This window comes from Lytechinus pictus, chromosome 3 (genome assembly GCF_037042905.1).
Source record: "Lytechinus pictus isolate F3 Inbred chromosome 3, Lp3.0, whole genome shotgun sequence".
Classification (NCBI taxonomy): Eukaryota; Metazoa; Echinodermata; class Echinoidea; order Temnopleuroida; family Toxopneustidae; genus Lytechinus; species Lytechinus pictus.
The window spans coordinates 37,154,940-37,182,664 of record NC_087247.1 but is presented as its reverse complement, the minus strand read 5'-3'; the positions used below and the strand labels follow the sequence as shown (position 1 = coordinate 37,182,664).

General features: G+C 35.2%; 1 protein-coding gene across 1 annotated transcript; it reads left to right on the top strand.

Moving 5' to 3' along the window:
• The first annotated feature begins 1,444 nt into the window (after window positions 1-1,444).
• On the top strand, window positions 1,445-27,072 carry LOC129257322 (A disintegrin and metalloproteinase with thrombospondin motifs 1-like). The gene is made up of 5 exons (XM_054895621.2): window positions 1,445-1,454; window positions 3,077-3,167; window positions 16,577-16,754; window positions 20,851-20,934; window positions 22,536-27,072. The coding sequence occupies exons 1-5, from the start codon at window positions 1,445-1,447 to the stop codon at window positions 22,695-22,697; spliced, it is 525 nt and encodes a 174-aa protein (XP_054751596.2). The 3' UTR covers window positions 22,698-27,072.
• The last annotated feature ends 653 nt before the right edge of the window (window positions 27,073-27,725 follow it).

Sequence of the window (27,725 nt, the reverse complement as noted above, 5' to 3'; positions counted from 1 at the left end):
TTCACAATGTTCTATATAGAATTCCATCCTGTCATGCATTTTGATCAGAACCTTGTAAACCTGTACCACCTGAGTGACCTTGTTATCAAGAATATGCAGGGATGGTTGTTAGACTAGACAGGTGAATGGATCTAGAAACTAATCCCCATGCCACCCTGAGGATTCCCCTCTCTACAGGTGTCCATTCCCACTTACACTGCTACGTGGGGACACCAGCATCAAAGACCTGATGAAAAATGAGGTTGACAAGTAACCAAAGTATGAATCATCCACCCTATCAAGTTCAGTAGGACTGCTGTCCGTTAAAGCCTGTTTAAAATTTGGTAAAGGTTTATCAGGGAATTATTTTTTTAGTGTGGTTCTATTTTCCCTTTTTCTGCCATTCCACTCCTACAGAAGTGTGATGTCCATTATATCACCTTTCATTGACAGATTCATTAAAAAGAATTGTATTTTCCTGTATGCCTACTTTCCTGTTGAAGGAATTTATTTAGAAAATATTTTTTTCAAATTCCATGTTGCAGACATGGATATAGAACTTAAAATTCCTTCATTGAGAAGTGTTTTTACCCCCCCTCTAAAAAAGAATTATAATAAGATATCCTTTTTTTTCTGGGACCTGATGTTTGAAATAAATTGACATTTTAATCATTAATTTCATTGACAAATATTGTAATTCAAATCACATCTTGTATTTTATGGCATAATTACTTTCTCTTTTTGTCTGACTGTGAGTTCAAACTTTTAAAAATGAATAATCTTTAATGTGGCAGATGTGCCACTTGTCTAGGAATGGAGAGTTCATGCAGTTTAGAATCATGATCTTTCTTCAGTTGGTTCCTACATTCAGGAAAATCCCTCACGGAAGTTGGAAAGAAATTCACAGTTACATCAAGGCTTACTGAATTTATGATGTGGCATTATTATCAATCGGTAGATTTTATATGGTACTTGGTAATGGCAGCTATATAGATTGGGGTCAGTGCATTTGAAAATGATCAATTGAAAAAAAAACTTATGATAAAAGTGGTCTGACTGAATGAAGGATTACCAATATAACATCAAAACTTTTTGTTCGAATATTTTTTTAAAATTTGTGTACATCATTGAAGGTCATTTATTATAAAAATAATGCTTTATTCATATTTAGATCCTTTTTACAAATTTGAGTTACAATGAAGTGGTAAGAGATAAGAATTGGCACATCATTCATAGAAGGTCACCTTGTCAAGCGACACCAAGTACTGACAAAAAAGGGAAAGCATTTATCTGGTCTGTGGTCATTGCACTCAAGTTATCTAATGAACATAATGGTTTCAAATATTGCACTTATATTAACAGCTTATTAAACCTACTGTGTAACTAAACACCTTTATTTTAAAACACTATGAAAATTTAAACATCATGCCAAGGAACAATACACTTCAAAGTTAATCAAATCACCATGATTCAAGGTGAGACCATTCATGTTTTGGTGCCAGCCACTCCTGGGGAAAAGTAACATATACCCAAGTTCCTCATAAAAAATCACCTTTTTGATTGCCAGCAGAAGATGAGTAAGGGGGTCCCTTCCTCTGATCAAGTTTCGTATCCATGGTAACCATATGATTCTTCTCTGTTCTCCCTCCTCAGGAGCAACAGTGCATATAAGAATGTTGACAGAAAGTGTTATAGATTTATATTGAATTTGAGTGTTGGTCAGGCCGAATATTTTTATTTACGAATATATTTATTTTTGTACTAATAATGAAAGATGATATGATATTTGTTGTGTGAGTTTATGTGTTTTAAGATGTTTTGAGTGTTTAGTATTTGAAATGTAAGATTTTATTTGTTTTGTGGAAAATATTTACTCCTGGTAACACTACATAGCGCGAGGGTCTCTTTTATGAAAATGGACCAAATTTGAGTTAGTACATATATCTTTTCGAATATGAAAATAATGTTAGCAAAAGATGCTGTGTATGATATATTTTGAGCTGTAGATTGACCATAACCACTTCACAGGTGTACCCTAAAAAGAAGGTATGAGAAAGTTATGAATTCTGGTAAATTTTAGAGAAAAACTTGAAATCCACAGTCTCAACTTTCATTGGACCATAAATTTTCAATTTCATTGGCGCCTATATAGGACGTACAAATCACAAACCTGTTGTTGATGTTATGTACAGTCATTGTAAGTCCATGAAGCGAAGGTTATATAAGAATGATTCAGTCTTATTTTCCCTAGGGTACATTGAGTATGATGTCTGCATAGATAAGAGCAATTATGAGGTGTTGACATTTAGAGGATAAAGGATTAATTAGATCTGTCAAGAGCTAATTGTCAAAATAAACAGATGAAGAAATAAAGAATAGTAGGACAAATCTGAAGAGGTTTCAATGTGATTAGCTAATTTGAATAATAGGAATTCAAAATATCCAGATCGCCTATTATTTTTAACTCTAGATTTATTTTCAATCCTAAAGATATGACTCAAAATTTTGAATGATTTAGATTCAAATCTTCAAATTATTAAGGATTTCATTGATATGATATCCATGTTCAGCCGGTCTCTAACTACAGCTTATTTCAATTTATTTTGAATATAAATGGATGAAATTTATAATAAGGGCCAATTAGACTTTGGAAATTTGATAGCTAGCAAAACAGTGAAGTGACAGTGACGCAATAGCCCATAATAAGATAATTACATTGACAAAATTGTCTGAAATATCTTCATTTCAGATTTTCTTGGATATTCTTTTATTCAGTTTAGGTTCATATATTTTGTCAAACACCAAGTTGCAGGGAGATGAAAAAAAAAGAAATAAAATGAAATGATACCCTACATAATTTTTTGTGACTTAAAAACCATTCATTTTTGGTGTGGAGAGATCACAAGAGGGATGAAGAATAATTATACCATATTTCTGGTATTTACACAAAGATAAAGAAGAGAGGAAATTGGGGATTTACCGGTTTTAACTACAAGTATGAATATTAAGTTTGACATTATTTGCAAAAGGTTCCAGGTTTACAATTCCATTCTTATACCTGATCAAATTCTATATGTTATTTTATTTTTCTTTTCAGATGATGAGCCTGTGAAAGCTCCAACTTCTTCATCTACACCTGATGGTCTCGCTGGCCAGGTCTATGGACTTCTTCAAAGCATACAAAACAGGTAGATTACAGATTCAATCCAAGATTATTCCCCTAATTCAAACTAATTTATTGTTGTCAGCATTTTAAAGTGTCAACCTTATGTCATTCATATGCCAGAGCTTTGCTGGTTTCCTTTTGGTATTACAGTTTTTGTGGAATATATTGATATTTAATCATGGAGTTATAAACATTCAATTCCAGATAGCGGAAATAATTATAGAAGTGTAAAATGCAAATTCCCCTTGATTGTTTGCTTCTGATTAGAGTCACCTTCCCATAATTCAAGGACAGGTTTGTTGATTGTCCGTTGTGCTCTAACAAAAGCAGTGTGATATTGAAACTTCATGCAGAAAGAATGCATTCATTTTGAAATATTTTCATGTTTTATTTGTCCATGTAAATCCATGATTATCACTTATCATGTTCATTATAGTGTTCAAATCTAGAACTTAATTCATTGTGCCTTTAATTGGTTTGCACTCCAAATGTGCTTTGCAAGGTCTGAAGCTATTTGTAAATGTATACCTTTTTTGTTCTACAAGGTGTTGAAACTATTTAAAAACATGCAATTTTGTTTGCTAATGGGTAAATGCCTCTTGATCATGAAAGTTGATAGTATGCTTCTCCTTGTATCATCCAGACTAATGAAAAATAAGCTGGAATGCAGGACAAACATAATTTGTGTGAGGAAATCAAAAGGCAATAACCTACTGTGATAAATCAACACTTGACTCCTGTGTGTTATGTGAACTTTGTTTGTATTGTGCAGGGTCCTGATGTCACAATGCAGACTTATAATTAATGTTGGTTGAATTTGAAACTGAAAAAAATTAAACAAAAACAAAAAATGCACATATCCTTCAACTACTACATGTAGCCTATGCCTTATAGAAGTAGGCCTATAGTTTTATGATATTCACCACTATAAATTAATTGATTGGTAGTAATTGATTGGATATTGATATACTGCTTTATATTATATTTCATATTCAGATATAGGCCTATATCCCATTTTCTCAATTTTGGGGTGCGCAGTGTGTAACTCCTAAAACATGGAATTATATGAAGCTTGTTCGAGCCAAATCCAGGGACCCCACTGCAGTTGATTACATGTAAATGCATCTTGCATCAAGCCAACAACAGACATATTTTTTCATGTCATAATAAAGTACATGTAAAGTGCAGCTTTGAAAGGAGTCTTTCTGCATGGTATGATTATGTGCTCTGCTGATTTCAATTCAATCATTCGAGATTTAAAGCTAGTATGATCCCATAGTTTTTCTAGTCACTATACTTATAGTCAGTCTGAATTTATTTTAAATTTTTTTTTATTTAGAGTTATATATATATATATATATATATATATATATATATATATATAGAGGCCTATATCCCTTTCTATATTTTTTTAAAACTTTAATAACTTCTTAGGCTTACTTGAAGATATTTACTTCAAAAAAGTATTTATTGCGCTTGTAATGATGTTGAGCCATGCAAGGGCTATATGCTCCCCTGCTATTGTGAATAGAAAACAAGTTTGAAGTTACATTTTGCTACCGTATTGTTTTCATGGCCACCTTTTTTTTGGAACTCTTGTCAAAGAATTTTTACTGACATTAATGTATACCCATTAGAGGTGGACTGTTTGTAGGATTGATATAAATATCTGGTATTTCAAGTGTAAGGTGAAGGAAAAGTCAAGTCATTGTCAGACTCAGGAGGAGGTCTTTCCCATCAGCAACGCTTCACTTCCTGACAATTTCAAAGTTAAATTCTCATCTTTGTCATTTTTAATCTTTTAGACTTTGCCAACCCCTCCTAACACTCAAAATATAATTGGGCTGTGATTAAGCCACTGTATTTCTCCCACCTCGAGACCACTCACTTGCTGGTTGACATTCCCCGTTGTTCCTGCATTTGTTGCTTTCTTCACTGAAACGCTCATTCAGTAGGGTCATTCTCATCTGCAAATATTGCTCAATTTTTCAAATTTTGAAAATTTCTTGAAGTCAGCGTTCACATTCACTTAATACCAGTATAAATCAGCTTGCCAGGAAACTTTTGATCTTTCGTGCATGTGCTTCATGCGCTGAACTGTACCAACTTATGAAAGACAAGATCTTGTGTTGGATGTCATAATAAATATTCAAGCAGTTAAAAATTACTGAATTTACCAATAAAAATAATGCTAGAGGACTTGTAAGTTAAGTCCTGCTTCCCTTGCTTTATTTAATACGCTTTTTATGTCTCTATTGGAAGAAAATAGATATATCCTCTTTACAGCAATATTTCACTGTCAGTGAGAATGGTCCCTAGTGGGGTGTCAACAAAAATGTTGAATTATGGCATTGCAATAACAAAACATTTTTTTGTATGAAATATCAATATTTGGCTTTAGCACCTCAGAACCAATGCCAGGATAGGTCTATGTATGTTATTTAAACATTTGTCTCTCTTTGAACAGAAATCACAATGAATAAATTGAATAGATTTTGGCTTGTTTGTGTGCATTTTCTGAAGTCACAAGCTACCAGTGTATGTTCTCAAGTTCAGCCATGCTATAAATTTTAGTACACCACTAATAATTTTGACACATTTTCAACACACCATTTAGATTAATTGGATAGCCATTTTAGATGTTATTTTGTTTTAAATACTAGAATTATTTAACTTAATGTAACCTCTAAATTGTAGTAACATAAACAATATGAATATTAAGTGATTTAATATCTGAAAAAAAAAGAAACTGTTTCAACACAATAAGCAAGTTTTTGGTAATTGATTACCAAACCTCTGCTCCTGAATACAGTCCATGACCATCAAAACTCCACAAGTGTTCACTGAGTACCACAGTAAGCAGTTCATGCTCGTGTAAAATTAATCATGCATGGTGTTATTTGTTATTTAAGCACTATTTGGTGTTGTATACAAACCCCATCATATATTTTGTACACCTGAGGTTGTAGTACTCTCAGCACATTGACTGGTGTCGTTCTTAACACTGTAGCTTTTAAAGTGTAGTGTTATTGTCAGGGTTATGGTTAGGGTATAGCTTGTGATTGTATTTTGGTTAATCAGAATGTGATTGGTTAGTATCGGGTATGAGGTCAGTATCTATGTTTGGTTTGATGCATAGAATTTCTTTCATAGCAATTGTCACTGTATCAATTATCATAGAATCCATTAATCATAAATTTAAAGGGATTGTTTCACTTTGCGAGCAATTTAAAAAATTATCATATTGCTTTTTGAAAATGGTATGAACATTTGACTAACAGCTCAAAAATACCCATGTGAAAGTTTGGGATCATAACATGTTCGGGAAGTGTTTTTAAAAACTGAAAATCTGAGGCAATGTTTGAAGAGAAAAATGCACTTCTCGACGGTTGATTCATGATTCTGTTTCAAATTTAAATCGATATTATATAGCGCCACCTTGTGATGTATGCAAGAAAGTAGGCGGAGCTTACCACGGGGAATTTCGCTTCTTGCGTGATCTGTGGGCGAAGTTAGTTTGTTTTGGGTTTTTTCTGTGTCTCCGCTCGGTGTGTGCGATAAGCGATCGATGCATGTGCGTTGCTTATTGCCTGTACTGTGTGAAAGGGTGTTTAGCTAGCTGTGTGTGTCGCTTGTGCATAACATTGGGGGAATATCATAGGTCCATGATCATACTGTCAAACTGTGTCGAACTCGTGAATGTCCATTCCGTCTGTGGTCTGTACCCCGTCTGTACATTTGAATATGCTACATGTATGCCTCATAATGAACTTTGTAGACTTACAGACCATGGGATTTTGATGAATTTATATTTTGGCGACGTAAATTAGTAGCAAATAAAACGACAACAACAGAAAAGAACGCGACAAACCGGGGCTACAAATACAATCTCGGATCTACAGTGTAGAGTAATAGTAGTTTTTTTTGTGGATCATGGGGGCCGGGGATGGAGCGTGATTTTCCAGAAGCTATATTGTGCCCCCCCCAAAAAAAAAAATCCCCTCTGTTCTTTTCTTTAGTTTACCTTTGCATGCACTACAAGATATATCCTTGTGGTTGTTGATAATTCTCTTTTACCTGGTCACGATATAGCAAACGTCCGTCGACTGATTCGAGAAGAGAATGCAATATAGCTCCATGTAATGCACTATCATGGAGCTGTAATATGTATCCGAACTCCACTCTGGTCATGTTACGTCCACGTAGTCACAGGCCTTCGTGTGTCATGTGCATGTTTACATGCACGGGGCATAGCTGGGTAGGAACTCGGAATAAAGGCAGTGACCTCTCCTTCCCCCCCCCCCCCCTGGCATGGAAACATCCACCATCGTGGTTTTTTTTTGTGTGTGTGTGTGTGTGTTTTTACGTTCTCCACGAGCTCCCCCAACAAAGATATTCCCATCCCGGATTTCCCATCCCATCAAAATCTTCGGTAGGCCTATCTCACGTAAGATGCTTATGAGAAACTCCCGGGGAGAAACTATATGATCAACATGATCAACGTATTGCCCCCCCCCCCTCCGATCGATCGGGGCCTATCCGTTTTGGACTTTATTTTGGAACGTGGTAGATAGGGTTGTTGCAAACCCAAAACATCTCAACTCCTAGACCCCGGACTATAATGACTATTAGACCTACAAATTATTATCCATAAACTTTGTTGGTTTTTTATTTTTTTTATTTGAATGGTTTTTTTGTAAGGGGTAGGAATCGTATTTAATTTTATCCATGATTGGGGTCAATAATTCTTTCAGTTTCTCCGCCATATAATCCGCTCATGACATCTTTCAAATCATATCACTTTTCTTTTACATTTTCCATTTCTTTCGGCCGCTCTTTTCTTTTCTTCTGCTTCCCCTCTCTCGATCCTCCTTCCGTAAATTCTTTACAGTAAAAAAGAAGTCTGATTTTTTTTACACATCCCTGATTACTATATGAACCTTACGTGAAAATAGTGTTTTGTGTTCTTTTCTAGCTCGTTTACCTGAAAACCTGTAAATTGGTTATTGATTTTCTTCATACAATTTATATGAAACCTCAGCGTATATGAAGCATCCTTTACCTTCGATCTGGTATTGTTTATATTGGTTGGTTATATTCACGATTAAAAAAATGCATAAATATAAACAAAATAACATTACATAATCAAATAATAAAAAAAAAACAATATAACAAATTAACAATATAACAGTAATGAAGCTTACAATGCATGTAATACATAATCGTAGGGATAGACCCGTTTCAGATTGGCTATTGATAGCCAACCTGTTCTTCCCCGGGGTCCCTAAAAATTAATTAATTAAATTAGCATTACAATATGAAAATTTCTAATAAATACGAGTATAACAAATCAATATAAAACAAATGTAAAATAATATATCCTCATGATATCATTCATTTGGGGAAAATAATGAAAAATGAAATAGTGTAATTAGTCACACGTTATCAATCACGAAAGTTCCCTTTTCTGCTCGATCCAATCACTGAAACATTCAAATTCCATGGAACAATTAGTCATACATCATCACCACAACTATCACATAACAATACACTTAAATTCGTGTATAATTGTATTTCCGTCGATATTAAAAGGCCGTCTCTAACAGGGTATGACCCCCCCCCTTCCCATGTCGGGGTAAGGGGGAGAGGGGGAAAATAGAAGTGAGAATGGAAAAAGTGAGAAAGAAGAAAAGTGGAAGAAGGAAAGAAAAAAAATGAAAAGAAAAGAGGCTGTCGGACTGACGCCTACCGGAAAAATGATATAACTGTTGGGTCACGAAGGAATGTTCCATTACTCCGTGTATATATATGCTATACCGACAGTGATTAGAATATACTGTCACACAGGGCGGTTCTAATTAATTGCTTCATGTTCCGAGAGAGATTTGAATGTATATAGGTTTTAGGTCTAAATCGCCTTACAATCAAGCCCATTCTTTTTTACGTACAGTGATTAAAATTGCCCGGCCATATGTCCCAGTCGCCAAAATTGTTAGCTCGCGCTTCGCGCTCGCATCATTCAGACTGTTCCATTATCATCTTCACAAGTTTCTTACGTGTTGGGCAGCGCTTTTAAGATATTCACTTTTATGTCAGTAAATTTAGTTCGCGCTACAAACAGCTTGTTCTTTATTGTTTTACAACGTCCAGTCATGATCAATTACATATTTAAAAAAAATATATTGTTGAGCATGATATACCCTTCGTATTCATTATTACAAGAAGTGCAAAAGGAATGTCTAGTTTTTATGTCTACATGTAAAAAATAGCTTATTGTGCTTCACGCTTGCAATTATTGTTTGATGAGGTACATATACTTTGATATTTACATTAAAAAAACCTGCTTAGAATGTCCAGTTGTCGGGCCATAATAATATTCAGCTCGCGCTATTCGCTCGCATTGTTTAATTTAATGTCCATCATGTCCACAGTGGCGTATCTAGAACAAACGAGGCCCGGGCAAGTGCTAAAATCGCACCCCTTTCAAAATATAGGTCTTTTGTGTATATACTCTGCACTCGACCAGTCAAAATAAAACATAATATTCTAGTCCGGGTTTTTTTATCATGAAAATGATGCGTATCTAACGAAAACAACGTATGCGAGCGCTAAGCACGTGCCTATTATTTTCAGTATTAAGATCTTAAAAAGGAATATTCTAAGCACTTTTTGTAATAATTAACATGATGCATATCCAGACAATGAACGCATTCGCGAAGCGCGAGCCGAAAATTATTGATATTGAGACCTACAATCGGGACATATCGATGCTTGTCTAATTAAGCATTTCATGCAAGCACGAGGGGCGAGCTGAAAAATTAATATTGAGGGGAAATCTTAATAATAATGATGATAATGATAATAATTATAATAATAATAATAACAATAATTGGTGGCTTCTTATATAGCGCACGCGTCCACCTTTCGGTGCTCATGGCGCTTGTAGAAAAATAAACACAACACCCAACAACAATAGAAAACGAAAAAGAATAGAATTTGAATTCTCCTGAATGTTTCACTGGGACTTGAATGTTTCTGTTGATGAAAATATGGCGTAATTGGATAGGCAATCGATTCCATAGCTTAATTTGGTCCTATAACAGAGAATGCATCCCCCCATTTGTGTCGGGTTCTGGGTGTCTGGAGCAATAGAGCATCAGAATGATGAGCGGAGACTGCGTGAAGGCTGATATTTTGAGATAGAGCTGCGGAGATATTTTGGGGAAGAGAGAATAAATTGAATAATAGTAAAATAATTTTGAAGGAGATTCTTTTATCAACAGGCAGCCAATGTAAGGACTGGAGGATTGGCGAGATGGAGTCATACTTTTTAGTGTATGTTAGGAGACGGGCAGCAGAGTTTTGTAGACGTTGAAGTTTTGTCCAATCTTTTTGCGGGAGGTTAATTTGAAAAATCTAAACGGGAGGAAATCAAAGCATGGATAATTTTAGGGGTTTTTTGTAGGAATTCATGAAAAGGATACGTATCTCATCGGGGTAGGCCCTAATGTGAGCGCGAAGCGCGAGATGATATTTTGTATATCCTCACCTAAAAATGTATAATGGAGAGTTTTTATCTCCCTCATCAAAATCAGAGCGTGGTGAGAAGCCTTTACAAACCAGAAAATTATATTTCTGAACTGTTTGCAAGAATTAATGAAAAGAAAGGTATAAAAATAATGCAAACTCGTAGCTATAGATGAAAAGTTATGACATTTAAGTTTGAAAAACTATTTTTTTTTTATAAGGAGTGTTTGTTGGAATTCATGGAGAGAATATAAGTATATCACTAATTAAAAGTTGCACGAATATTCATCCCTGGGTAAAGACATGCAAGATTATTTTTTTACGTTGAAAAGTGCATTAATGGTACAGAGAACGGGGGTATTACCGTCAGCGGTATTCCTTTTTTCAGCGTCTTAATTCCTTTGCTTTTTCTATTCATTTTTTCCCTTTCTTTCTTTGCATCTATCTCCCGTTTTTGCACCACTGAAAGTAGCACCCGGGGCACGTGCCTCCATTGCCGCCCCGGCTAGATACGCCATGTAATAAAGTCCACTTTTCATGTCGGAAGAAATATCAGCTTGCGCTCCGCGCTCTAATCGATTGTTGAGTTATATATATATATATATATATATATATATGTATAACATGTACATGTATATATGTATAACATGTACATGTATAACTTCACATATATATATATATATATATATATATGTGAAGGAGAGTTTTTATATATAGCCATTCTGTTCATGGTTCCATTGCTTTTTATGTCTTGTTTTAGGTCTAAATCTAGGGGGAAAATCACCTCGCGTCTAATTCTCTAATATGACGTTTCTTCTTTAAATAAAAAACGGACTTGAACTTTCCAGTTTTTAGATCTGAATTAAAAAAATAATAATCAGCTCGCGCTTCGCGCTCGCATTAATTGTTTGATTACATACTCATCCTGGTTATGATTTCAAAACGTGGTTAACATGTTCAGTTCTCAATAATACTCATATTGTACATGACAGAAAAAGTGCTTAGATTGTCCGAGTTTCGGGCGGAAAATTAGAATTTCTGTTCGCGCTTCATGCACGCTCGCATCATAAAGTTATGCTTATATATCCATCCAATTTATGGTTGAAAATGTGATTCGAATATACATTTTTTAGTCCCAGATATTGAAAATGTACAACTCGCTCTCGCATTTTATTGATTGGTGAGATTTGTATTACATGTACATTCATGAGTCACTGCAAAACGAATACTTTTGTAGGTGAGTATATTAAAAATTACTTCTGTGTTTCGCGCTCGCACGAATCTTTTCGTTAGATACGCATCTTCTTCATGATTACAATAACTGCCCAGAATATTCAATTCTCAGTTCTAAATAAAAATATACAATAAATTTAGCTTGCATGTGATATATTTAGACCTCATGAGATAAGGTAAGATAAGACTGTATTAGAACTTCGATCTTTAGTTAGGTCAAGCCCTCTAATATAAAATGAATAAATAAATAAATAATAACGTGAATAATGCCCCCCCCCCAAAAAAAAAAAAACTGCCCTGGGTATGGTGGAAGAAAATGTGACTGAGGAGAGTGTTGAACACTTCCAAGACTCATGACGTCGGTACACGTTACCGATATACATTTGTAGAATCAAGGGCTATACCGACAAACATTTTGAACATTTACGATGGAGTGTAGCTCGTGAGCAAAAAATAAAATAATATAATCACTTTTGAAAATGAACACCACTTCTCCCCCCCCCCCTCTCCCTTGCATGGTTGTGGAAGTTCGTAGTGTTTTTCGTTTGCGCGGGGGAGGGGCTCAAATAAAGGATTATAGGTATGTTCGTTTTGATCACACGAATCAAGCAGTGATAATAATACATGGGCACCTTGAGCACCTAACAAGATGGACACGTGTGCTATATATATATTATATTATTTTATTACTATTATTATCATTACTTAGAACTTATACGCTACTCGCCCCTCCCACTTCCCTCGTCTCCATTTTTTTTAGGGGGCCGCAGGTATAGGCATAATCTATAGCGTTCCCGCTCCCCCTTTCAATAATTTTAATTTTTTTTCATCGTCCATTCTGGAGATATATGATTTCATCTCTCCGATCCGCCTCGTCAGTGTGTAAATGCGCTAGCGTGAAGGGAGGGGGTCGCTAGCAACCAACCTCCAACCTTGGACAACACAAGAAATAGGAGAAAAAATAAAGGACATTTTAATATTAGAAACGAAAATGTCTGCTATGTTCTTGTTTGTCTTTTCCCCTGTTTATATTCCATAATGATGTAATGATTTTCATTTCAAGATTTCAAAAATCACATGTTCAGACCCCCCATTCCTCCATGTCCAGGGTTGCACTTTGTGAATAAGAGAATTTAACCTGGTCACACGTCGTTTTATTTTCGTTTTCAGATCCTTTCATTTTACTTCTCTCTCCCAATTTTCTTTCTTTAGTCATGTTCGTTGTGTTGTAGAACAATAGAGTGGACTCTTTGACGTCGAAATAAGGTTACCAGACTAACGAAGGGAATGGGAAAGGTAGCGATAAATGGAAGCGAGGGGAAGGGGCACGCCCTCCTAAATTTTAGATAAGTGGGGTAGTTACCCCCTTAAAAAGGAAGAGGGAAAGAAAGAAAGAAAAAAGAAAAGAAAGGAAAAATGTGAAAATAAAAATAAGAAAAAGATGAATATCACATGTTTACTAAAACCAATAATACCAAAATAGCAGTTTTGACAAAGGAAAATACTTAAAATTTAAAGCAAAATAATCATACAATCAAAAATAAAGTTTGTTTTCCGCACCAAAATGAAGGTGTTTGGATCAAACCTGTACATCACCCCCATATAAATCTTGGAGGTGATTTAGCACCCCCGCTTACAAAGGCCATGTGCATCGGTGTTTCCACAGATCCAAAACAAACTTCTCGAATTTATAGACATTTCCTATAATTTTTAGTTTGATTTTAACAAAAATTGTACAAAAATGTAGCCAGCCGAAACTTTCAGCAAACAATTTTAAAAATATAACATGAATGTTGACAGTTGCTATGTTTAATTATTGTTTACTTGTAATCTTTGGATTTCCCGAAATTTCCTGCATGGATTTGTTTCATTCGGAACCTTTCCTGGAAAAGGTAAAATTTCCCGAAATTTCGGGAGGAGTGGAAACACTGATGTGCATCACGGGAATATCTATATATAACCCTTCATAATGCAATGTTATAAGGGGTTATAAGTAATATCACGAACATGCTATTGAAATAAAAATGTAGGATTTTAATATAAAATCGAAAAACTTTTCAAATTCAACTCTTTGCGTTTACTCGCATTTCTCTATTTTATTACTAAACTTTATATGCCCTGTCGCCGAACCCTGCATGTGTCTTTCCACATTTTTTAAAATCGGATTAAAGTGACATTTTTAGATTGGTGACTTCATTTTTTTGTACAAAATACCATCTGGACGTCTCAGGATTCTGGAGTTTCTTGGGGCTTTGCTATCTATGCCTAGAGAAAGGGGAAATAGAGAGGAACGATAAGAAAGGATATAAGAAGAAGAAAAGTGAATGAAATAAGAAAAGAGGAACGATTTGAAAACAGAAAAAGTAGAAATCATTATACAAAAAAAATCAATCGCGAATATACTTTTTTAAAAATCAGCTTGCGTTTTACATGCGCTCTTATCATTATTCAGGAAAATATGCAGCAATATTCCAAAACAGTTTATACAATGTTTCGTATTAAGATCTTAATTTCAACAAATATCAGCTCGCTTGGCGTATAAACTTTATACTTACCATAAGACCGTATTTGATTAGAATGACCCGATTCAGCTCTTCATGTCAAAATATTAATAATTTTCAACTCGTTCTTCGTGCTCCGCGCACGCACCATTCTGTTGTATAATCAATGCAATTTAATAAGTTTGAATCTCGGGTTTTCAGTTATTTTTTTCCAAGCAATGTGCTTATAATGACAATCCTCGATCCTGCTAATTGTTAATATCATAATATGTTGGGTGTGGATCATTTGGTGTGTGTGGGTTGAATCATATTTTTAATAAGTACACTCTATTATTCATGCCAAAATTTTAAACGATATTATGTTTCTTTTGTTATGAAAATGCTAATACGCATTTACGAGAACAATAAATCAAATCGAATTGTTTAAGATGAACATACCCTGCGTGATTACCAAAAGTGAGTAGAATGACCCGTTTAAGATGTTCATGTTCATAAAAAAGTTCGCGCTCCTATATTTATTTTCAAGGCGAAATATAAAAATAAACTTTACCTTGCGCGCTTCGCGCTCGCATCATTAAAGAATAAAGCTACGATGTACTTAAAATTTCAGACTTTAGTTGCATGGGACACCCCCCCCTAAATGATAATAATTAAGCATTTATCAGCCGATGTGGAAGAAATGTGGATGGAAATATTTCTTACCCCCCCCCCCCCCGAAGTACGTAAAATTATACATTCTGGCACTGGCGGCGGAAGATCATGCTTCAACACCGCCGGAACACCGCCAATCCAGAATCTAATATTTTTATGCTTTCGCCGCCGGCCACAGAATAATGCAATTATTTTCATGTCCTTTTTATCCCCAGCATATACCTTTATATTTTATATATTTTATGCTGCACCAAATCTTTTTATATAATTATTATAAAAATTTTCGTTATACATTGGTTGTTGGGCTGTGCAGTTATGTGTTGGAGGGGGGGGGGGGAACAGCTTTACGTTGTGCAGGGGTGGATCCAGGTTTTTCTAAAGGGAGGAGGCACAATTCATGAGAAAATTTTGAAAAGAAAAAAAAAAAGAAAAAAAAGAAGGTTTTCATCTAAAAATTTACAATCTAAAGGTATTTCGCCAAAAATTTGTCAAGCAAAAGAAGAAGAAGAAAGGACCTCGCGTTCAAAGGAAGGGAGTGCATACGTGAGTAAAATACGGCAGATTTACTACACAAGTTTTGACTACTGCTCTCAAAAAGGTGCTCGGCCCATTAGAGAAACAGTCTTGAATAAATGAAATGTTATAATCATGTGACTGCACAATTAAAAATGAATGTCCTGTATTATGTTCATTTTTCGAGCGATATGGGAAGAGTCTTACGTAATACCAAGTAATTTGCATACCCACATAAACAACGAAACGTTCACGCATGGGATAAAGCCATCCTTCCCTCAGCTAGCTAGCCATGCCCATGGTCCATGCCTCAGCTCACGACACACGCAGAGCTCGAGAGACCACATGTTCTTATTCTATTCTCAAGTACATGTATGATGTTCTGGATCGCACATATTTTATTCTGGTGCTACACTTTCGCTTTATCTTCATGTAATATTAAAGTACATCGCCCCAAATTTGCCACGTTACTACCATCCCGGCGAGGAGTCAGTAAGTCTGCATTTTTCTTATCTTAGATGGTCTGTACATATCTTTCGTTGCGCTATCAGAATCTGTTTTTCTTCTTTCATACTACTTTCTCTGCTTCGACTAGAACCGTCAAGGCACTATAGAAAAGAGCCAGCAGAGAACATGCGCTGCATGTAATGTTTACAATTCTCAGTGCATGCCGGCCGGAGCGGCCTTGCCCCCATTCACTATTGGTTGATTGACAGTTCTCGCTTGCGTGTCCGTTACGATCTCAACGCAGAGGGAGGCATACAATTTTATTTTCAAATCGGGATGTCACAGTAATTTGGGAAATCGTCTAGTAGACGAGTTCTAATATAATCACATTTTCCTACCTACTAAAAACTTTTCATTCAAAATAAAGATGATTTCTAGGGTTTCTTAGAACAAGTACATAAACTCTTAAACATAATTCATCTTAATTTGAGAATTTTTTAAATCAGCTTCTCACAATGTTAAACGATCCCTTTAAACCTCTTTCTTCATTCATTTTTAGCCTCAAATGGAAAGAAAGAGATGCAGAGGATGCTACAGATTCCAGCCGACCGCATCATCGAGGTAAACGTTTCATCTCTTATGAGAGATACCTGGAGATGATGGTGGTTGCCGATCATAAGATGGTGGAACATCATGGAAGAGGAGTTCAACTCTATGTCTTGACGTTGGTTGCAGTGGTATGTTCCACTTTTGTAGACAATACCCTTCTTGCATGATAGCACTTTATGTGCTCTTATACATTTGAAAATTTATTGAAAACTTTTTGTACTTCTACAATTATTTCATGCTGTCATGGACAACATAAAGATGATATTGCAGTGTGACTTTGATCACATGAATTCCTTAAAATTATTACAAGTGCTAAATTGATCACTCTACAGCTTGTCAGTTTCAGTTTGTCACTTGTCAGTTTTGTTGGAGACTTAAGAATATCTCTTGTAGGATTGTGGAAATGTCACAAGAAAGATTTGAATAATGACAGAATCATTAAACTGAAACTTTGTAATTCTCGTTAATCAACTGCTAAGGTTAATGTTAAAAAATATGAATTTTTAGGAGTCATTTTAGAGTAATCAAGTATCAATGATAGCACCCAGCACAGGTGAATTGCAAAGAAACCATTAGTCTTTAAAATATTGTTTTATTTTATGTCACAAATCGATAAATTTGTGAATTATTCACACATTGAGTTGATTAATACATTCCCTTACACAGAAGGGTAATTGTGTTGGTTGGTTCAAGTGTTACCATCTCCAAAGAGCGTGTCAACCAACCGTGAATGAAACATTCCTCAATTGACCTCTGTCAAGTCATTAAGCTATAAATTCTCACATTCTCATGTGAAATGCCTTCAATTATTTTCAATATTTTGAATGGCATATCACGCATGATATTTTACCTTCCTAAGGTAAGAACCACTTCACAAAAACACTTGACCCCCTACCTTGCATCTTGAGGCTTTCCCCATCTTCCCTTGGTCTGGGACTGCATCTCTCGGGTCATCCAAGGCAAAGTTCATCCAATGGGATGTCTTGTATACCTGGGCGATATTTTTGTTATTTTCCACCCCAAACCTGGCTTTAATTTTTGACACCATTCTTTTCCGTTTTTCCCCTTCAAAGCTCATGTCTGATGTGGCGAAAGGAATGTGGAGTGAGTTTAGAAAGAGATCAAACTTCATAATTTGTCTAACGATGTGTCAAGTGGGGTCATCGGTCTTGATTGAGATTGGTTTGGGTAGTGTTTTAGGGGAAGATGAGAGGTACCAAGCAGTCCTACATGTGGGAAATCAGATACCTGCTCTCTGAAGACACGCTAAGTAGGACATCCCTCAAGCTTCTACATGTAGTCTCTTCTTTGGTACTTGGTCTTTTCCACTGTCTTTCACACTTGTGCAGCTCATAAGCAATTCGAGATGGCATAGTCTTGATGAAAGGCTTTTGAAAACTAGTTGAAGGGAGTAATAACTATTACAAATAAATATTTGCACCAGAAAGGAAATAAACCTCCCCAAAACAGTGGTATTCCATAAGGTGACAAGGTTCTCACATTAACCCAAATTCAGAGCAATGAGTGTGTAAAATATGACAATTATTTTTTTGTTCTTCTACCCAAGAAGAGAAAACCCCCCAAAGCCTGTTTTCCAGTCATTTTTTGTAGTTTGTTGTGATCCGCCACACATGTTGAATTGATGACCCAGAAATGAAAATCATTTTTAAGTGGTTCCATTCCCATGTACTCTGATTACAAACAAGTTTGCCTATTGAGGGTGTTCTCTGGTTCACCCACGGTGTCAGTAGACACTGTTTGGCCATGCAGCGTAAAATCAAAACAAAAAACTTGGAAGTGTTGCAATATTGTACCTCACAGTATTTGGACAGTGACAAAGTCATTTATCATATATTAACAAAGGTGAATAAATGAGTGTAGACAATTTGAAAAAATGAAGTCTGGTGGGTAGATCCCAAATATGAAATCTGTAATTGCTGTTCCAGAGATTTCCTAAGTGACTTGCCCTGTCACTATACTCAGTCTGAAACACTTAAGTGGGTTGAAACTTCTTTTTAACTTTTTTTTCAAAGCGTAATGTTGCAGCAATGTTTAATTTGAACCAGGATTTTGTTCATTTACTAGGAAATGGAATGTACCATATATATATATATATAGTTTTAGTAGGATAGGATCCTTTGTTTTTACAAATTATATTTTGAAAATTCCATTTTGAACATATATTTAAGCCAACAATTGGCATGTTTCTACAGAGAATGGTTAAACGGTAATATCCGCGTAATTATCCAGAATTCCGGAAAACTTCCCTGTAGAAACGGACGCAAAGCGGTTTATTGATAAACCGCATCACGCAAAATACAGTTTCTCATAACCACCTCTGGGAGGTGGTTATTGCCTTGTTAATCCGTTTATTTACGATGCGGAATGTGAGTTAATCGGATTATTCGCTCTGTAGAAACAGGTTGGTTTAAGGGCGATACGGTTTTCGATTCGATTTGTAACGATTCTCTGCAGAAACACACCGAATGACTACACCATCATCTTTCTCATTAAGGTACATCCTGTAAGTTACACATCTATGTCAAAATAAGGACCTTTATGGTGAAATCTTATGTCAAACAATATCCCAAGAGGATACTCTCCTGTATGACTTTTAGTCTGCAATGCATATCTATAGGACTTTACATAAGTTAAAGGAGAATGAAACCCTTGAAACCAGCTGAATCCATATCAAAGAGAAAAATCAAAGAACATATTGTTGAAAGTTTGAGGAAGATTGAATGAATAATAAGAAAGTTATGAGCATTTAAATATTGAGATCACTAGTGCCATGTAGATCCTCCCATCGGCAATGCGACCAAGATCTGTGATATCACACACGTACAACTCCCTCATTACTCTAGTACTTATTTCACTTATATTCTCACTTTTATAGAGTCTATCACAAGGTGAGGTGTTCTCTTTATGAGATGACAAGTACAGAGTTTTCACAACATTATACCATTGATGAATCGTTTGTCATATGATTAGAATAAGCAAAAAGAGATGTTTTGGGGTATATTTTCAGTGTCCAAATGGGAGAGTTGTACGTGTGTGACATCACAGATCTTGGTCGCATTGCCAATGGGAGGATCTCCATAGCATTAGTGATCTCGACATTCAAATGCTCATAACTCTTTTATTGCTAGTCCTATTTTACTCAAAGTTTTGTTGATCTTATTCTTTGATTTTTCTGCTTTCACAAAAGCTAACTTGCTCCAAGAGTTTCATTCTCCTTTAAGGTCTTAGCTGGTTTGATGAGGATGGACGTCTTGCAGAGTACGTTTCCTCGACTCGCACCATGTGGCTCCGTCATGCTATACCACCTGTTCCAGACCCACATGGTCAAAGCTAACACAGATCTTGACCTCTAGGATTAACCCCTGACCAGCAGGGTGACCCCCAATCCTTTGACTCACTCTATTGTGTGTTCAGTAATGACGAATGATCGCAGCAAGAGAGAAGGGAAGAGGGGGAGAGTAAAAGAGAGAAGTGTTGGCCTAACGATAAGGATTAATGAGCTAAAGTGACCACAAGTTAACCAGACCAATTTAATCCTAATTTAGGTCTATTCACGAAAATGCCTTTGCAGTGGGCAAGGGTAGTTTTTTCTGTACTCGAAAATTCCATATATCTGTCAAGACAGGGAAGTGTTATAACACTTCCCTGGTCAAGAAATATACATTTATCATTGAAAGAGTATATGGTTTTCATTCATGTGTTTTATTAATAATTCCAACTCCTGGTAATTATTGGTGAAGTCCCTGGGATACTCCAAATACTTATAGACATTTTTTTTATTTTGTCAATATTATTTTGCATTAGGCCTATATCATGAAAGGCCCTATAAATTACCATGATAGCAAAGTTTGGTACCTCTTTGTAAAGGAATTAATCGAGATTAGTTTGGCAGATATAGGTTAGGTATATTGGAATGGCTATTCACATTTTTGTTACAATGCATAATTTATTTTTGAATAAGTATTAACTTTTTAAATATACATATATATGTATATACACACTGCTTTTTTTTATACTTTATTTTTTTTTTAGATGGAGATATATATCTTTAAAAACCCAATAGCAACAGCTTTTTGGCAGTTCACATTCATTATTCCATTTCAAAAGGAATTATATTGACTGATTTGTATTTATTATTATTATAACAATTATTTTGAAGGTAATATTATCTAATCTCTGTTTAATGGATTTTTCTTATGACAGGTCAGCAAGATATTTCGTGATCCCAGTATAGGCAATGCCATCAATGTTACATTAGTGGAGCTCAGAATACTACAAAGTGTGAATGTAAGTTACCATGGTGACCATTAAAATGGATGATGGAAGCATTGTGTATATAATCCTCAATAATATGATGTAGATATAAATCCGTCCAATTACAGTTTGATTGCAAGCTTAACAATGAAATTCAATTTGAGTTAGATTAATTTTCATTCACAAATGACATAACAAAATGATATAGAAAACAGAGTGGTGAATGACTTTTGCCTGGGTGGTAAATGAAAGTTAATCTTTCATGGTTTTAATCCTACGGAGGCTTTTGTGTAAGAGACTGGCGGAGGATTTATATCATGATTACTTTTTTTATCATGTTTTAATGCTACTCATTAGTTATCATAGATTGGAAAAACATGACTCACCTGCCTTCTTTTCTGCTTTTCAGAGAGAATTTGCGCAAGGTGCTCTAGATGAAATAATTACATTAAATCTTTTAGAATAAGATGTGCCATTGTCCTGAATAATGCAAGTTTTATAAGTTGAGATTTATTTTAATTGCTACTTTAGGATCCTGTTTTTTTTAGATGAGCCTTGATGCTCTAAGGTATAATGCCGCAGACATCAAATTGTAAAATGTAACAAAATTCAGATCGCATGATTTAATCATAGTGCTAATAGCTCTATGATTTAATTAGTGGATCCGCCTCTGCATGTCTCTCAAATTTAGTAACCCACATATCCCATTGGCAGTCCAAATAAAGTTCAACACTTTGATGAAAGAGATAAAATTATGTTGTGGTGAGCTGATGGTTTCAGCTTGGGCATGAATGAGATTATGGACTTATGGGATGCAGCGATATATCTGTCGCTTGAGTCATGATATTTCTTTAAAAATGTGAAGATGTATTTACAACACCTCATCCCGTTCCCACCTTGCTGGTCGGAAATGGAGAGGCATCCATTGATTGTGCAGGAAACTGATGTGGTATTTGGGCCATCACTCAGAGAGGAAGGTATTAATAACTTGAGGAAAGACAGCAAATTTGAGAAGAAAAAACGATGAGTGTATCAGTGAAGTTCATGAACAGCCACATCATTGAACATACTGATTGAAAGGAAAGAACAAAGAGATGATTGCATCCTCCTTGCAAGACTTTCAGGGATCACAACTAGTACTTACAGTATCTTTTCATTGAGTAAGAATTTGGGAACTTTGATAAGAAAGGTTGGGAATTAGTTATTCCTAATAAGTTTGATTGAATTCAATTGATCTTTCAAATCACATTTAGTCATCCTAGGTTATATCTTTCTGCCATTCAAACATCGGTGAGGAAATATTAATCCATTCAAATATGTAAGATGGTTACTTCATTTAGCAATATGATATTGAGGAAAGACTGAAGATATATCATATTATGAGATAGAAAGAAATATTAATTCATCTTTGTGAATCTGATGTAAATGGCAGTCATTTTTTTATATTATGAGATAGAAGTGAAGGTAGAGGGGTTAACTAGACAGTATACTTTTTCTGAACAATATCTACTTGAAAAAGAAAACCTAAAGAAAAGAAAGAAAAAAAGAACCATCTGCTCATCAAAAGTTCCTATTTGCAAGATTGTTCCCATCTTTAGGATTATCATTCTTTCTATCTGATGATCCTTCTGCAGGATGGACCTCACATTTCCTCCAATGCTCCTGCGACCCTCAAGAACTTCTGCACCTGGCAACAGCAGCAGAACCAGGCGGAGGACAGTCATCCTCATCACTACGACACTGCCATCCTCCTCACCAGGTATGTTATACATTGTAATAGAACAACTACCCTGTGAAGACAAAGTTCTTCTGGATAGGATTCTTGTCTGAAAACAATCTTCTGGAGCACATCTCAACCAGAGGAGAGCCTCCTGAAAAATTGTTTGAGGAAAATTGGCCAGTCCCTGGATTTCTTGTCTCAATAGGGGAGTTGTCCTCAAAACAGATACAGATCTTTATTAAGGCTTTGTTTTCATGAGAAATATAACCATCAGTGAATTATAGATAGAAGACATTGGATACTGAAATTGACTCCTTTGAGACTGAATCTTTCATAAGATTATGGTTTCTGTTGGTGTCTTAGAGTTCAATGCCTTGATGAATTCATCTGTTGTCACATGATTCTGTGATGTCTTTGTGATGTGGAGCAAATCATGAAAGCTATTTGCATTAAATGTATTAATGACATGTTGTGCATCGTATAGGGATGATTGTAAGTATTTATATATATGTTTGGTTATGAAGTCATGAAATCAATGTTTACTTTAGTGTTAACCCATTGCCAACTCAATCAGAGTGGTCCCTGTATTAAGCCTATACAGATGACAGACTTTTGATAAAGTTCTGCATGTGTTCAAGAGTCCTGTAAGGATACCAATAGCTGGAAAGTCAAGAAGATAATTAGGACACTTGTGGAGTGGGCAGTCATAAAACACTTGAAGACACCAGATAGGAATGTGTGAATGATGACACTTTGAAATGAATGAAGGTGAAGGGTCAGGGCTATTGCTGCAGACACTGAAGAGCGATGAGTTATTTTGAATTGACTGTCGGTGAAAATTGATACAAGTTGTAAGTAAGAAGTCTAGGTGAGACTTGAAATAGGGAATGTTTCATCTATTGTGTGATGCTTGCCTATGTAAAATACATTAGAACCCATAATATAATCATGAGAGAGTCAGAAATGAAAAAAATAGAGTTTCAAATTGCACAATTATATTGTTATTCCTGAGAACTTTGTTTTATTTGACTGGAATTAAAAGGTAAAAGTTAACACAAAGCAGGACATAATACAATCCTAGAAAATTATCAAAATCAAATCTCGGTCAAAAGAGCATAACATTAGATTTTCAAAATGGTATTAATGTAGAGAATCTCCTTCTTGCCAGAATGTAAAGTGTTTTTTCAGTTCAAGATTTTTGAATGTTCAGAGGTCTGTAACATACCATAGGATACATGCAATTTTCTTCTAAGCTCTTCGCGTCATACCTTCTCCTATAATGTCTTTGTGGATTGATACCTGTTTAATCTTTGTCAAATACCGTGGCACCAAGGCATCATGGATGCCAGACAGTATCCGTGATAGAGAGAACCGGTGCCGTGGCACAAAGTACTAATTGCATTATAACGTGCATATGTTATTCACCTGAAGATGAACTTGAAGATGAACGAGTCTGATTGAATTTCCCTGTGGCACCGACAAGACATTAGCGCGCCTGTCATCAGGGCTTACTCATGCATGCAGCGATCGTCTGCCTTAGTGTGTGACTAGCCAGGAATGTGACAAAGGTGTTGCCGCCACCGTCGCGTCTTGGCCAGACCATCAGGTTGAGAAATGAGAATGAATATTACTTGGAAGAGCTGTTTGACTTTTCCCTTCTTACATCTAATGATGGACTATTGAAACTGAACTTGATTATGTCTGCACATTAATCTTCAAGTGACATCAGTCTTGCTGTCAGTGGGCTGGTGATCATTGAATTTTGTTTTAGGTCTTTGCTTCATCTGAACTTGCCTCAGAGAACATTAAACGTATCTTCCAGTACTGGAAATGATCGTAAAATGAATTAGAGTGTACTTCCAGTAAAATGACCATGAAGTCTTTGAATTTATGAATAATATGTTACCAAACTATTCTAGTAGAAGATGAGCACATTAGTTGTGAGAAATAAGCAAAATAAGCTTTTCAATTTAATATCAGATTTACATTCAAGCAATGTAAATACAGTGCTTATTGCTTTATACCTGTATTGTTGATTTCCTGTGTACGCTGTTTTAATTAAGCTTATAACCATTTCACAGCTTTGAATGACTTGTAAATATCTTCCTACTGGTATTGATTCATCATTTACATGTTATCAAAAGTCAGAAGAAATGCTAGTTTTATTGAAAATAATCAAGCTGCATTACTATTGTAAAGATTCCATAATTTTTTTACTGTGATTGATAGTCATGCAGGAGATTTGGTAGCGTTTTCAACGGTTGCTGTTTTACCCTCTTTGTACTGCATTTAACAAAATGTAGCAGGTGTATTTGTCCAATTGTCTTGTGGTTTCTTAGTATTTAATGCCGTTTTTTGTCACAAAGAAGCTGCTGACCTGTTACAGGTTAACCAGATAGGTGATAACTGATTGATTAATTTGTAGGAGTAAATAGGTAATTAGCACCCACCATCAAGATTAATGAACTAGGTACACAGTATAAGTATGGATAATGCGGCAACGGAAGGTGTGAATGATGACTCTGGTTTTGAATTCCAGGATATCATTACCTTCTTATTAAATCCATTGCTCATTGTTGAGGTGACTCACTCTATGATCCCTGGACCACAAATATTTGTTTATTTGAATCTTGAAGTAACAAAAATGCAGCTGGGAATATAGAGATGTTGATTTAAGAAAAGGAAATTTAGATTGGTGATTGGATTAATTAACTTTAATTTCATTCTTTAAATCTATTTCACTGATTTCGCTATAAAGTGCAAAATGTAAATGTATGAAATATTAGTTTTGATCTTTAGAATGCGTGGGGATTCTTTTCTCAATTTCATTTTGATATTTTTCTTGAAGGCATCTTTCTGCAATAGTGTATTTTTATACCTTCAAACCCTCTGGTCCTTTGCGTTCTGTTGACCTTTGACCTTTATTCCATCCTACATTTGTCAACACAATGGAGATAAAATCTGTAAGCTCATTTTGGAAAGGGGAAACTATTGAGTTTATTTTCTAACGTGGATGAATTTCTGTAATTGTTCAAAGTTTTGGAAACAACATACCTGGAATTTAATCCAAACCATATTTTTTTTAATGAACCCCATTGCTCTTTCTTACTCATGCCTGGGAGATATATTGGTTCTGTTTTTGCTACAGAGATTGTTTATGTCCAATACATGTTGGCCTGCTGATGTTCTTGAGTAACCCTTTCCTTTGGCTTTACTTGTAACCATGGTAACTGCACATCTTCATACCACCAGTGAACCGATAAACAGGTTCATTTGGTGCCCTGACCGCTGTCCTACTTTTGATTTCTACACATCGTCTTGGTGGTGAGGGCCTTTGAGCTGACGTTCGTTTTGTCCATCCCTCTGCCCTGTCACGGTGATGTAGGACGGTGATGTAGGACGAGGCACTGCCTCGGAGGGAACATTCCTTCACATTAGGGCTCTAGGTAATATTGAACAATCCAATAGGGAAAATTCAAAAGGAATTTTTCTCTATTCAGTCCAATGCAAACAGGAAACTTATCCCAGTACAGCTCTTAATCGCCTCCAATGAATAAAGCCAAGATTGTATTGTGCCTACTAAAGGGTGTGATTCAATACATCATTATCCCTAGCAAAGTACACAATCTTGTGATTGATAATTTTACTTGATTTTTCTGATAATCATTTTAAAAAAGACCAATGTATGCCCATCCGTCAATTATGTATCCCTCTGATACCTCTGAGTCTTTGGATAATTTCATTGTTGCAGTTCTAAAGATAATATTTATATCAATATAGAAAAGAACTGTCAGAATATTTTTTGAAGATTTATTGTGCTATTTGAAGAGCATCGTGAATGAATGTGCCAATCTGTCTTGAGTGATTTTATTGGAATCCAGCTTATTACATCAAGTTGATATTGATATCCTGGATAATTGTTTTGAGTTACCAGATATGTATCATTAACCAAGCGAAGAGATAGAGTAGTAGTAGAAAAGTGTGAGATATGTAGGCCTATGTATTTGTAGACTGATCGATTCATCTTTCTGTCTAGTTTCTATCTATCTATTTATCTATCCATCTATCTATCTATCTATCTATCTATCTATCTATCTATCTATCTATCTATCTATCTATCTATCTATCTATCTATCTATCTATCTATCTATCTATCTATCTATCTATCTATCTATCTATCTATCTATCTATCTATCTATCTATCTATCTATCTATCTATCTATCTATCTATCTATCTATCTATCTATCTATCTATCTATCTATCTATCTATCTATCTATCTATCTATCTATCTGTATTGATAGATAGACTGGAGAGATTGATGAGAAAGAGAGACATATAGACAGAGAAATGAAAGAAATAATTATATTTGTGTTCAATGTATGAATATTTCTTTAAAAATAGTGTGGGAAGAGCCCACCCAAGCCATGAGGCAGGCTCATTCAGCTTTTTAAGAAAAAAAAGAAAATGATTTGTGAGTGAACAATTGTGTAACATGATTTTCAAGGTCAGCTTGCTTCAATGCAGTTGTAATTAATAAAAATCTGATGTAAATTAGATAGATTAGGGACTGCCTAGATTTGAAAAGGCCATTGCAAATGTGTGTGTGATCATTTCTGTGCTGCTTGTTTGCCTTTTGTTTTGAAAATGTGTATTCATTTTTATACAACAAAGCAGTATAGGGTCCTTTTCTCTCACTCTTTGAACTATTCTGTCTCCTTCCTACACCCCTAATTACGAAACAAAAAGTGATTGAAAATGATGAGTGAGCTGAAGTATTGAAGTTTATGGGTAGGAGTTAAGTTTTTGAATCCTTTGTTTTGGTAAAAACAGAATGGAGAAATCTCATGATATACATGTAGGTAGATGTTGGTTTACAAACTGTAATATGGACATATTAACCAAAATATTAATATTGATATATGATAGGCCTACATGTAAATGGATAAGATTGTATATCATGTATTTTATTTAAAAAATTGATGCTTGTGTGTATATATAGGCCTACATATATTGTAAGGGTGGAGAATGTGTACTTGTGTGTGGTCTCATCAATTGTCTATTATTTTGACTGTTGATTGGTCAATTCAATGATTGAAAGAAAG

Bases quoted from the DNA above. Each gene is read 5' to 3' on its own strand.
- LOC129257322 (XM_054895621.2), top strand. The intron at 3,168-16,576 runs GTAGATTACAGA...ATTCATTTTTAG, and splicing joins CTTCAAAGCATACAAAACAG to CCTCAAATGGAAAGAAAGAG. The intron at 16,755-20,850 runs GTATGTTCCACT...TTCTTATGACAG, and splicing joins TCTTGACGTTGGTTGCAGTG to GTCAGCAAGATATTTCGTGA.